This window comes from Semicossyphus pulcher, unplaced genomic scaffold (genome assembly GCF_022749685.1).
Source record: "Semicossyphus pulcher isolate SPU_LCO1_2020_fin unplaced genomic scaffold, fSemPul1.0.p SCAF_21, whole genome shotgun sequence".
Lineage (NCBI taxonomy): Eukaryota > Metazoa > Chordata > Actinopteri > Labriformes > Labridae > Semicossyphus > Semicossyphus pulcher.
In genome coordinates, this window is record NW_027211695.1 from 4,319,812 (window position 1) to 4,333,492 (window position 13,681).

The 13,681-nt window shown below is 43.4% G+C and overlaps 1 protein-coding gene across 1 annotated transcript in view; it reads right to left on the reverse strand.

Moving 5' to 3' along the window:
- Positions 1–13,681, reverse strand: part of LOC138600562 (mitogen-activated protein kinase kinase kinase 11) — a 61,375-nt gene that overhangs the window by 12,802 nt on the left and 34,892 nt on the right. Inside the window, exons 5-9 of the mRNA XM_069672017.1 lie at positions 12,571–12,817; positions 7,893–8,009; positions 2,165–2,336; positions 1,961–2,073; positions 1,154–1,774 (exon numbers count right to left, since the gene is read on the reverse strand). Of these exons, the coding sequence (XP_069528118.1) occupies positions 1,154–1,774; positions 1,961–2,073; positions 2,165–2,336; positions 7,893–8,009; positions 12,571–12,817 (1,270 nt within the window). The remainder of the gene's footprint in view (positions 1–1,153; positions 1,775–1,960; positions 2,074–2,164; positions 2,337–7,892; positions 8,010–12,570; positions 12,818–13,681) is intronic.

The window sequence follows — 13,681 nt, forward strand, 5'->3', positions numbered from 1 at the left end:
GGAAAAGTTGGATCCGGATTCAGCGTGGGGCCTCCGAAAACATGCTTTGTACTCTTGAGAAAATGTGGATGAATCATGCAGATAAAACAACCGACCGACAGAATCATGGCTCCAATCTGGGAAGGAGACAGTAATTTAAAGGGGCACCACGGGGACTTTGTCATGCTCTTTCATATAGTTGGCGGATTTTTAAAAGACAAATTGAGCTGAAGCAGTCGAGGTGACACCTAGCAGACAGCAAGCACCATTTACCTGGCACTCAAAGTGGCCACGTCCCTTATCATGCATTAGTTTAAGCCTTTACATAATGTTAGCAGATGGGTTCAGCCATCTACAGTTGTTATGATTGGGGAAATGAGTAATAGAGACCAAAACTGCTTTTTTGTACCAGGCTGTAAACATGTTTATTTCTGCTGTTATTTAACATGGGGCTCTATGAGGATTGACTATAAACTGTATAAATAAAGGACGTAGCCGCTGTGACGTCACCCACTGGTTTCTCGACTGTGTAAATGAAGCCGAAATATGGCCGCCATGTTGGTTTACTGGAGCCTGAAGTGACCAAATTTGGATGAGAGGGTGTTGCTGCAGAAAAGCAAGTGGTTGTAAAACGCCAAAGTTATCAAAGCTAGACAGTCTAGCTAGTTTAACTTTCACAGAGGAGATTCTGCTTGTGCTGGTGACTGACAGCAGGTGTTTATTTATCAGACTAAACAAGTAGCGGACTCCCCGCTCGCTCGCCCGGTGAGCTAGCGACGGTAGAGCGAAGGAAGTGTAAAATGACCGGTCTTCTCATCACTACGGTCCGTTGTAATCTCTCCGGGGGAAAAGCAAACAAGTCAGCCTCAAGTGGCCACTCGAGGAACTGCAGATTTTTGCACTTCCGTCTTCACAGCGGAGGTCGCCGTTTGGGACTGACCCGCTGTTGGAGCCAGCCTCAAGTGGACAGTTACAGAACTGCAGTTTTATGCACCTTGACTTGCAAACATTATTTCATAATCTTTTTTTTAACCCTGACTGATTGGTAAAATTACACTTTCTTTTCAAACTGTAAACCTCGAGTTAGTGACACAGGCTTTCTTAAAACAGTATGTATAAGCCCAGTGTCACGGGGAATGGCCCTTTAAATTTATAAGAACAGAGTCAGGCTCACCTAGCTGCGAGGCGTGCAGGCCTTGGCTGGACCTCCTCCTCCTGTCGGCTCTGTGCTCCCAGGCCTCACAGCCAAGCTCCCCATTTGTCGAATGGGAACACGGGGTCCACTCCCCCGGGCTGCCTCCTCCGTGCTGCAGGGGGGTCCTGGGGGTCTGCGGACTGTGCGGCATCTGTGGCGTCCTGTGCCCGCTCCTCTCGCGAGGGTTTGGCGGAGGTGGCGTCAGGGGCAGCGGCTTAAGTTCTTGGTACTGCAGAGCTAAATCCAAGAGCGGTCTGGGGAGCAGCTCAGAGTTGGAGAAAGTTATAAGATCGTCCACCACTGGGGGGTCTGAAATGAGGGGCTTAGGAGAGGAGATCTCTGGTTCAGAAGGTGTGCGGTCCCCTAGGGAAGAGGCATTAGTTCTAGGGGGCACCCGTGGGGGAATATCAAGGCAGCGACCTAGTCCTACGGAGGCCAGGAGGGAGCCACCACCCAGCAGGGCCCGATGGGTGCTCTTCACAAGACCACCAAAGGAGCCCCTCTCAGGCCTAGGGGAGCCAGCCGGGGAGGAACTCCCCTCCTCACTGCTGGAGTCTCGCTGAGGTAGAGGAAGCCGCAGGCTGTCCTTCACTGAGGAGCCTGCAGAGAGAGAGGAAAACGGTTTTTTTTCTTTAATTTTAAAAAGACAGAAGGAGAAAGAGACGAGACATTTATTATTCATTCAGCTTTATTTATAATTCACAGTCGTGTCAGTGTGAATCGTAACAGCGGTTAATGGAAGATATGCAGCTGGCAGTTAGGCTGCTGATGGAGGGCAGCAGATACCGTTCTGAGAAGCAGGAGGGGTTGGCGTGGTGGGCCTGTACTCCTCAAAGTCATCTTTAGATTCTCCGTTCTCGTTGCTGTCTGATCCCAGGAGCTTGGCCCTCATCGACAGACTGAAAGTGCACACAAACATTGAATTAAGTTTAGTGCAATCAAAATCCGAACATGTCAACATGTAAAAGGAGAAGGGAAGTCCTGCTGTACCTGCTTTCCTGGGGACTGAGGCGCAGGACTTTTGGGCTTTTGGGACTTTTCGGGCTCTGGGGCCTCCAGTGGGGGCCCAACCTCAAGTCTCCATTGGCTTGTTTGAGAGAAGGGGCGTCGTGGGGCCACACCGAGCTCAGACCAAACGTCCTGCTGTTGTCGCTGGGACTGACTGCGGAGAAAAAGCAAGAGAAAAGAACTGTGAAATTAAAATCAGCTCGCACATCATCAGTATGCAAACTGCTTAGCCGTACTCTAATGAGGTGAGCATTTTTAAAAGGCAGGTTTCACCAATAAATCGACGTGACTCTGCAATCATCTCAACACAACGACCTTTAATTGACTCCTGCGGAAGGTAGGATTCATTAAACTTTCTACTTTTATAATTTTGCACAACAGAGGCCCCGCACACAAAATATGTTTTGAGAAATTACAGGACTAAATTTTGTGCTGAAAGTTGAAAAAAGCTGGAATTAAAGGAGGAATTCGCCCCGGGAAAAAGCCACTGTCAGTCAAAGCTGGTGTTCTCTGTAATCGATAGAAGCAATAATATTTGAAATTGGCGCCATAGCTGTGGAGAAAGTTGTACAAACAGCTTGTGGTTTCGCCCATTCTACATTCCTACAAGGACCGGCCCAGTGAGAGACACTGGAGTGAAATACCAGGCATGGACATTGTTCGCTGCAGGCAATGGCTCAGAGCGGTACAGAATCTGAAAAAAGGCGAGAATATACCGGTGGATATTCTAAAGAAATCTTCAGGTCTGCAGTCTACATTTCAAACCTGACCGTTTTGAACGAGACATGACATCAGAGGCGGGCATCCTAGATTGAGGAAGTGTAGTTTAGCAAGCTTTTCCAGGGCCCATTGGAGAAGCGGATAGCGTCCTCCAAAGGCACAGAGCGAAACTGCATTTTTTTCCCCGAACATAATGGCTTAAGCTCCACATAATAGCATGATTGGACTGAGGTTGAAAATAGGCAAACTGGCCCTTTAAGTAATATGATTATTGTAGAAGCTGGACACGTCATCCTCCAGATCTGGTTCAAAGTCTATGAACTTTACTCGCGTGTTTCTGGGGGCTGCGTCTCACTGATTACTGTACAAAACACAGTTAATACTTTATTCACTAATGTAGTAAATTTGGATCATATTTTCCTCTTATGTATTTTCTGCTTTTCCCTCTGATGTTCCCCGGCTGAACTCTCTTTGCTTTTCAAGTTTCCTGATGGACAGATTGTTTACATGTTGCCGTTGGCCAGTTAGCTCAGTTAGTGCCCAGACTTGAAGCTCCAAATGCTGGGGGAAATGTTTGTGTTGACACCGCTGGACCGCCAAGAGGAGGAGGAGGTTTTCAATCCAATCCAGATGACAGGGGTCGACCGAGTAGGGAACGGTTGCAGGGCAAGGGGACAAGTGAAAGGCACTCCAAGTGAACCAGCTGAGGAGAGCCAGTTCATACTCCAACCAGGACTCTGACTCCAGGGTCGATACAGATGCAGCCCTGGCTTCAAGTCTGCCTGTATACTATAAAAAACCTCCATGTCAATTTGTTTGAAATTGACCGTATGCTGGAAGAGGACTCTGGTTGCCTTTGTAATCGATTATGAGCGACTTTAAACCACATCCCCGAGCTCTGTCTCAAAAAGAAGATGCTCGAGTGAGACCTTGAATACGTGGTAAATAGACTGTACTTATATAGCGCTTTTCTAGTCTTCCAACCACTCACTTCACCCTTCACACTAACGGCAAAGGCGACCATGCCAATCTCCAATCACGATCTAAGCCAGTGACACTTTGACATGTAGGCTGCAGCAGCCAGGGATTGAACCCCCGACCTTCTGATTGTGAGACGACCGACCCAACCACTGAGCCACAGCCTTCCTAATTAAATCTAAACACAGTGTTAACATCACATCCTGTGACTATAGTCTAATCAGAAACCCCCCCCGAATGCTTCCCAGAGCAGAAAGTGATAGAAGAAGCCGCCAAAGTCACCCAGGGAGAAGATGAGAGGAAGCTCAGAGTGCTATTAAAAGTTAAAATTTCACCTGCGTCTCTCACACTTTTTCCTTGGCTCCTGCACCACATCCCATCCGACTATTCCCATCACCACTGCGAACACAGCGTGCGCGAACGTCGTGTTGGTTTTCATTCACACACGTATGCAAATGCCGGGCGTGCTGCCACAACACCTCCAACCATGCAGACTCCATCAAACCCTTTAAAAAGACTTGCGGAGCCTTCTCAACATAACACCTGACACGTTAGTCAGGAGGAGAGACGCCATTGCATCACCCTGCAAACCTCATATTTCCTTTCACTGTGTGTACGGGTGCAGCTTGTGTCCAGTGATTCCCTCGCTCGTGTCCTTTCGTTTCAGCTTCAGAAGCGTGGAAAAGTAAACATGTTTCTGAATGGACATGTTGTTATATTTCTGTGGCCTCTTCTGCACTGAAGGCCATCGCCTCCAATCACTCTCCAACACAATGTTTACAAAGCAAGCGCAGGAGTCAGGTGACGGTGTCAGTCTTGCAATTTCATCAAGATCAGAAAATTCCGCTTTCCCAGCATCCTCCTCTGCATCATGTCAGAGTAAATATATCTTAATGCTTTTATTATTTCTGTATATTTCACAGCTTGCTCATTTTCCCTATATTGCTGCAGCAGATCATCTGTATTTGGCAGACTCAATATTTCCCATGCTATTGAAAAAGGGAAATGCAGAGAAGTGGGTTACTTTTATTATGCAGATTAATAACCAAGGTGACATTCATTTACTTTTAACAACAAAAAAAGGAGTCCTCAGTCATGCTGGTGGCTCTTTGCAGCTGTACTTGAGCCCAGCGGAGTATTGAGCTAAATACCAATGTCAGTAAAGAAAGATGCTCACAATGGCAACGCTGACATGCAGATTTTCAGCAGTTCTTTTGTTGTTTTGATCAAACTATTAACTGCGGCTAGTACGCATTCCCTCAAGCAGAACCTTTAGGGCTTTGCACCACTGTTCTTGTCCTGTGTCAAATTCCAAACATAAACAAAGCATTTCTTTGTGCCTAAACTTAAAGTTGTAATCTCAAAGATCTCTGTTTAGTTCTCTTTGGCGGCACCTGTGGTGATAAACGTTAAGTGTGGGAGCACACTTCCCAGATATCCAGACACTGTTGCATGTGCGGCGTCAAACTATTGTTGAAGTTGTATCTGTAGTCATCCATCTTTTCTTTGTTTGTTCAGCCATAGTAGATTACTGTTTACTCGCAACACTTGCAGAGAGCCGAAAAGCAGCCGCTTAGCTCCGCCTACCCTCTCAGGCAGACCAACCACTGCTGGCTGATGGAAAACGCGTCACTAACTGGGCGCCGCTTGTGTGAAGTTGCCACAGACACCCAGTCTGTAATACTGCAAATGCAAAGGCTTTCATCAGTGGGCCATAGGCTCAATCACCATTGTGTAACCTCATTCGGCGATAGATAGTGACTTAACAGAAATGTTTTAAATGAAAATCTTCAAGATTTTTACTTTAACCAAACTGCAACAAGTTTATAAGGTGTAGGCAAAATATACAATCTTGGTTTATGAAAGAACCATAGTTTGTTTTAACATTAAGTCAACATTGACATTTAGATTCACATGGGACACCATGAACAAGGTCTCTCCTGGATGTCGTCTTGCCTAGCCCATCCCGGCACCCTGGTTGTAACCAGTCACAGGACATTAGGGTCGGACTAGGCAGAACTCTAGTGTGATAAAAGAAATATCACTGTTCGCCATGTTAGTTTAGTGTGTTGGCATGTTAATGTTGGAAAATTAGCAGTTTTTAGATTATGATTTTTATGCCTTTATTTTAGAGAAAGAACAGTGGATAGTAGCGGAAATGGGGGAAGAGAGAGTTGGGATGAAAGGGCCGAGGGCCGCCGCATCAAAGACTATAGCCTCTGTATACGGTTGCAGATTTAACCGCTGAGCTAAACCTGTGCCCAGAAACTGAAAATTTGCAGTTGACACAAAACAAAAATAAAGTGTTGGCAAAGTCAGAATTTTGACCTGAATTAAATTAGAATAAATACGCTTTTAAAAAATCCCCTAAATTATTACAATCCATCAATAGAGGCAGAAATATCTGTGCTAAGTTCTGCTTCAATCCTTCAAGTAAATGTTGAGATACTTTATTGGATGAGTGAGGAAATTAGGGGGGTCACACTGCAGGAATGTTGAGGGGAACTCTTGTATCAAATTTCATCCCAATCTTTTAAAAGGTTGGGGAGATATTTCAGTCCTAACCAAAGTGGTTAAATAACCAACCAACCAACACTGCCATCCCTAAAGCTATGCTACCTGCATGGCTATAATAGATATCGTCATACAAACATGTTGAAAAACATACATCAGGTACTGGAGTTGGAATGACGAACAGACTAGAAGAGGAGCACAGCAACCAAAACTAATCCTGCCCGTCAGACAGAACGAATAAACACGGGCTGCAGTATCTATAAGCTACCAGCTAATTATACAAACCAGCTTCTGAGATGCTAAAATGCTAACTATTACAATCCCAGAGTTCAGAAATTCCTTTTTATTTTCTGTCTAACACACTAGAATAGGTATGGCACAACAAAATACTTCTAGGATGTTCTGTAGCTTTAATTGTGCCCCCCTTCACTTGTGCGTTAATCAGACTTAAATCTAGTTGAATGGAGCTCTGTGAACTCATCCACATCACTTTGCCAGTCGCCTAGACAAATAAGTTTGGGAGGCCCAGGCAATAAATCTCTGCTTGCTACTGAGAGGGCAAGCATAAATATCCACTAAACACATTTTAATGGCAGACACACTCATGGCTTAGTGATTGCCATTAAGGAAAGTCATTAGGAAGTAAAAGAAAACCAGCCCTCTGTTTGATGGCTAAATGAAGCTGGCAGATGTTTAGGATTTACTAACCACTTTAACAGATAAATGTTTCACCGCAATTTGTGCTTCATGTCAACACCCGCTGGTAATTGTTTTAAAAAATCCCTTTCATGGCCTGTTGCTACACCACAAATTTCCTCTTGGGTTTTATTAAGACGCCCCATGACCTGCTGGCTACAATTTCCCTCCAAAGGGAAACAATCTCCAGGCGTTTGTCTAAGAGCCTGACAGAGGAGTATTGTAAATCTCTACTGCTACTGCAACCCTTCTCAACCCTTTCTCCTGGAGCCATGAATTCCTCCCTGCTTATTTTTAATTCAGCAAACCGCACTGTAGCCACTACATGCATATAAAACTGGGTAGTATTTCTGCCTGAGAATACAGCTCAATGGCGCCCCCCACTGCAGCAGTGAGGAAGCTGCAGTTTAAGGGGGGAGCAGAGCAGCAGGGCTGCAGTGGAAAATCGCTGCTGAGAGGAAGTCAGATAATATTTGGACTGGAACAGACTGTGTAAAAGGGAAAAGGGTGTGTGTGAGAGAGAAAGCAGTAAGGCAGGGAGGGGGAGAAAGAGAGAGCGAGAGAGGGGGCCCACAGGGAAACGGGGGAAGACAAAAAAGACGAGTGGGTGGTTGGGAGCACATGAAAGGGCAGAATTTGGAAACTAAAAGAACTAATGTTGCAACATCTTTGTGTGCATGCAATAATGAGACTTCATCTTTTGCTTTCTAAATGTCCCTTGAATAATACTCATGTGTACACCTGTGTACATTTCTACCTGTGCGTTTGTGTGTTTATGCGGGGGATAAATGGCTGCACTCACGTTGGATCGCACGGAAACGTGGGCCAAAGGAGGGTGAAGAGCCCGAACCCAAATCAGGAGAGTTGCGCCTCTTCTCCAGGCCCGGGGACGCCTGCACCGTAATCTTATGGATGAAATCTGCAACACAAACACACACACAGACATATACAACAGATGTTAGAGCACCTGGATGGCAGACAACAGAATGCAAGCACAAGGTTCCAAGTTTCCTCGATTGACTTCACACTCATAAATTGAAGAGTTGTCAGCTGTTTTGAAGGTTCCTATGAATTATTTAGCCTCCTTATTACCACTAAACATCTTGTACTGACTTTTACGATAGTGGAAATTCAGTGTGGTGGGAACTGGACGTTTCATCTTCAACTCAGCAAGCAACTACTACCTGTTGCTAACATCATGCAACTGCTACAGCTACAGCTAGAAGTCAATACTACATATAACAAGCGTCAGGGACTGTCAGGTGTCAGGGGAAAACATTTTAAATAATCTTTCTCTATAATTAGTAACTTATGACCTAAAATGATACATGGCTAATTTCTATGCTGTGTTTGAGTGGGGACTGGCAGCTTCATCTTCAACCTAGCAAATGACTGCTAGGGATGGGCATTTCGTTTTCATCATCCGGAGATCGCCGCCACCATCTTTGAAGGCTGCAGAAGTCTGCATTTTCTCCGGTTCTGAATCTCACAGCGCAACACCCGTTTTACCGGCACCTGGCGCTAATGTTTTCTTCTTCTTTTGATATTTAATGGCGGTTAGCAAACAGCTTTCAGATGCACTACAGCCACAGTCTGGTGGTAGTACGACATTATGACCAAGCGCCGGTAAAAACAATGGAAAAATCGATTTTTAAGATGAGATAATAGCTTTTATTGGCTATTTCGAATATTTGAAATTAATGACCCAAACCTATAAACCACTACCTGAGCTACCAGCATGCTTCTCTTACAACTTGCTACTAGCTAACGACAGCTAATAACAAGCCACAGAGCCTAAGAGGTGTCAGGAGGGAACATTTTAAAAAATAAATCCACAACTGAGATTATGAGGCTTAAACAAAGCGTAACGATATTTCGATAAATGCACACATCCAGTATAAAGTGGTTACAAATTTGCCTATTAAAAAAGACGCACTTATTGGCCTTGGCAGGGGTCTGTAGTCTGTCTTTAAATTTTACAGGTTTTCTTTCTAATTAGCAGCTGTGCTGTTGTATTGTAAGACCATTACATGAGTTAATTTAGCCTCTGCCTCAGGCTTATAAAAAGGCAGCATCTATCATTTATAACCATAAAGCAAAACTTGTATCTTGTTAAACAACGTACAGAATAGTACAACAGTAAGCTAAAGCATTAAAACCTTGAAGTAGATCCAAATAAAAGTCTTAATTCAAAAGCAATAAAGGCAGTAAAGCTACACTACCATGACTTGTTAATTCAGAGGCAGAAATTGTAAACTTAAGGAAACATATATCACACTTAATTAAAGGAGCAACTTAGTAATTAGCTGCTGGCAGTAAATACTAGCATGTAGAAGCAGTAACAAGCTAGTTCTTACATGCTGTTTATATCATAGAACAATACTATTATTAGGGAAATCTTCTGATTATTTATATCCCAGAGTAAGTCGTTCATGGCCTCAAATTATGAATCATTACCTCAAATTAAAGTGCACTAAAATTTTATTATTTCACTCAATCCCCGGTGCTTTTACCCTCAGCTCTCTTCATTCCTTGCTTTTAATTAATTATCTGTGTTCTCATATTACTTTAATATGTTCCTAAATAACTGATTGATTTGTAATCTGATAGCATAAATCACTAATTATTTGGAAGACCCTTTTGATACACACAGTATATAGCTCCTCAAATAACAGCTACGAGATTTGTCTTGTTGGCATAGTTTGTGTTTTGCTTTCAAGCTAGCTGAGCTTAGCTAGCTACACTGTTAGCTAATATGTTACTAAGGTGGATGAATCTGACTCAAGCTACAGAGTGTTAGAAAGTAGAAATGACAGACTTGCAATTTGTATTTTCATGAAAAAGGGGACTCTTTTAAGGAAGAGATTTCCCCTCTGACACATATTAGGTAGTAACCAGTACCATTAGCTTGCTAAACTAGCTTTCTGGGTAGCTAGCAAAAGAAGCTAAAATTTACTTCAGCAAAACACAGCTGACTCAAGCTACTTGCAAACTACTGACTTGATTTAAAAAAATTAATTACTCGTTTGAAGCTGAGAATTCTCCATTAACACATAAAGCCACTAGCTACTAGCATTAGCTAGATCCCTGCTTGTTGACATGAATAGAGTTTCGCTATTCTAGCTTTCAAGATGGCTTAAATAGGAGCTGATATTTTGTCTAGGTTAAGTAAGCTGACTTTAGACAGATTTTGATAACACAATAATATTCACTTTTATACTGGAAAGACTGCCACAAAAAACAGCAATTAGGCTCAGCTAGCTCTCTAACCTAGCCTATTTGTTTTTGTGAATATTTAGCCACCACACTTATTACATTTTACATTATATGTACATTTGTATGTATTTCTCCTTTCTATTTCACACTACTCTTTAAGCACAGCCTACAGGGTATGCCACACTGCACTTCACCACACACATTTTGTGTATGTGACAAATAAATCCTAAATCCTATATAAGAACATCCTTAGCATTTTGTTATTTATATCTGCTTTAGGAATATATAGGATTAAGGCTAATATTTAACCTACTCCAGAGGCAAGTAAGTGTAAGAACAACACAGGATGAAGGGAAAAAAATATATTGGTGGAAAGAGGAAGGGGAAAAAAGAAAAGGGAGATACGGTTAGAGGGAGATTAAAAACACTGACTCCAGAGCTGGAGGGGAGAGCAGCGAGAGAAAACGGGTGAGGGAGGGATGCCTAAAAACAAAGAGTGAGAGCGAGAAAGTGAGAGAGGCCAGCCAGCAATGCGTCCATGGACAGGAAGTGTCGAGGCGTGGTTGGCTCACTCTCCCCTCTCATCAACCCCCCCTCCACTACCACATCACCGCCCTGCTGCTGCTGGGAAAGGCCTAACCACAACACACACACACACAGAGACACACACACACACAGACTGCATTTACGCATGCTTGCTCAGTCCAAAATATAGTCACACACACATTGAAACACACTGGATGTGAACTGCAGCAGGCTGTGTGACTTTGTGATAGGAGAGGATACACAGCAGAGTGTAAGTGGAAAAAAACAGGAGCAGCCCTGTGATCGACCTTTTGCAGGATCAACACATCATGCATTACGCCTGGCTCTTTTTCAGGATAAAAGTGTTAAATGTTTTGTCACTTTTGATGAACAATTTCAAATGTTATATCACAGCAGGAAGTGGCACGTATTCACAGCCTCCTCCTCTAAATATGAGCCTCCAAGCCCCGACAGAAACCCTTAATACAGCCAAGCTACGAAATATCAAAAGTTGCACCACAAAACTATCTCACTCACTTCCTCTTTGCTGCTCTTGTGACTGTTGTTTTAACTGCAGCCGCTCTGACGTCACACTGAGGGTAGGAAGCTAAATTGATTTAATCCAAAGGTTAATGTAGTACTGCAGCGTTCCAGGTTGCATATAGTATTAATGCAAGGTATCTGACAAATCGCTATAATATCACAGCGTCCCAGTTGATTAGCAACTGGAGAAAAACTGGAGGGAGATGGAGCCAAATTTCAAAGTAAAACCAAAAGTGTGATAACTAGTTAGCAAATGTTAGAAAACAGCTAACTGCTTTCTTGTAACCGTTTGATAGTGGTACATGATGATACAATCACTATTAGACAGTGACGTTAGCTTGGAAGTGCTTAAATGCTAACGTTAGCTGTAGTCTGATGGTGTCTAATGGGTTATCAAATACGTGGTTTTACCTTCAAATATGGCACTGATGATTTTCACAACACATTATCTTTTCAGTTGCAGATCAACCAGGTAGCTGTGCAATTGTAACAAACCACTACTAACCGTTAATGTTTACAAGAAAGTAGTTAAATGCTAAAGTAAGCTGTTTGAAAACAGCTAGTTAAATGCTCGTTTGTTGAACGGAGGTCGGATCCATAATTTCTGATGCATTTGAGGAAGTCGAGAAATCTGAACGCTGAACGGCTTTAGTGACACCGTGTCAGGGAATTTATCTCAGGTTGGATTTTACAGATTGTTAGCTCAACTTGCTGCAGATGTCTGTTTATAGAGATTAATACGAAGGTAAATTGTCATCAGGTGATGCGGATGGGAGCCTGGATGTCATTACTTTTGCTTTTGCTCTCCACACAGACTGTTTTTTCCTGCATTCACCGCAGCCTGCTGATATGTGATTGGTCAATATCAATTGGACTACAAACGTAGTACAAACAGAATCCCTAAAATCCACGTCCCTGCCTACAATAGAGATTAGCTGTTTTCTAATATTAGCTAACAGGTAACCAAATAAGTGGTTTTACTTTGACACTTGGCTTAATGTCCTTCCAGTTTTTCACTGCACTGAAGTTGCGGCAGTACAACATTATCCTTTTGATAAACAAATTTAAGCTTTCCACACCGTAAATATGGAAAATAGCATTTTAAACAGGATTTATACACAAGACTGCTGGCTGACACAATCCAGTTTATAGTCAATCTGTGACAAACTACTCAAAAACAGTTGAATCAAACGCACCTTGAGGCATGCTGATCTTCTCGCCGTTCTTGCTCTTGAGCTTGTGCTTCTTGAACGTTCCCTTCCTCTTCTTGACGTTGGGCTTCTCCTGGTTCTGGTTCAGGTGCTGGATGAGGAGGCTGAGTTCGCGCTCGAACACGTCCTGCTCCCACTGGGCCAGCTGCTGCTCGCGCTGCCGCAGGAACTCTTCGTGGGACTTCTGCTCCAGGGCCGCTCGCTTCAGCTCCTCCTCGCGACATCTCAACTCCTAGTGGAGGAGGAAGGAGAAGCAGCAGGATGAAATGAGGATGGAGTGTGTGATGGAGGTTATCAGTATGAACTCCCACACCTGCTGTCTGAATAAACATTGTTTGATCTTAAGGTGTTGGTGGAACTGAAAAGTATGCAGTTTATGGCTTTTTTCCTCTTGGAATCTTACATTAACTACAGCTATACATTTTAAAATACCACACATATTGCTACGTTTATGCTTTTCCTTTAGAGGCCAAATTGCCCGGGAATACTAGGAATGTACTAGACCCAGAAATTTGAATTTGGTCAGTCGAGTCAGGTTTGGTTGTTCAGTACCAAACATTTCAAGCTGACGTCCTGTGTCCGTCAAAGAGTGTAGGAAAAAAAACTCTGAATTTTAACGAGAAACTGCTTAATCCAGAGTTTTTGCTCTTTTAAATAACCAGGTCCCTTTGTTTTGGAGAGGAGGAGACCTCTGTGGATAATTTAGGAAAAAAACTCCTGAGTGATGAATACTGAAGGCTCCTTTTGAGACTTGGTTTGTCAAGGGTACAGTCTGTCATGCTGTTGCTTTTGCATTGCTCTGTGTAGTATGACTAGAGATATGTAGAGATTTGAGTGAATAAGTCAACTCTGGGTCTTCTCGACGTTTGATTCGAATTGTCGACTTTTAAGGGACCGTCCAGGATGTTCATTGATGGCTCATCTTTGTAAAGAGTTACTGTAAAATTCGATGTGTAAGACGCACTTTTAGTTCTTTTTTTTTTTTCATCTAAAAAGTGGGCTGCAGGGCGCTGGTTTAGCTCAGTCAGAAGAGCAGGCGCCCCATATACAGAGGCTACAGTCCTCGACGCACTGATCGCAGGTTCGACTCCCGGTC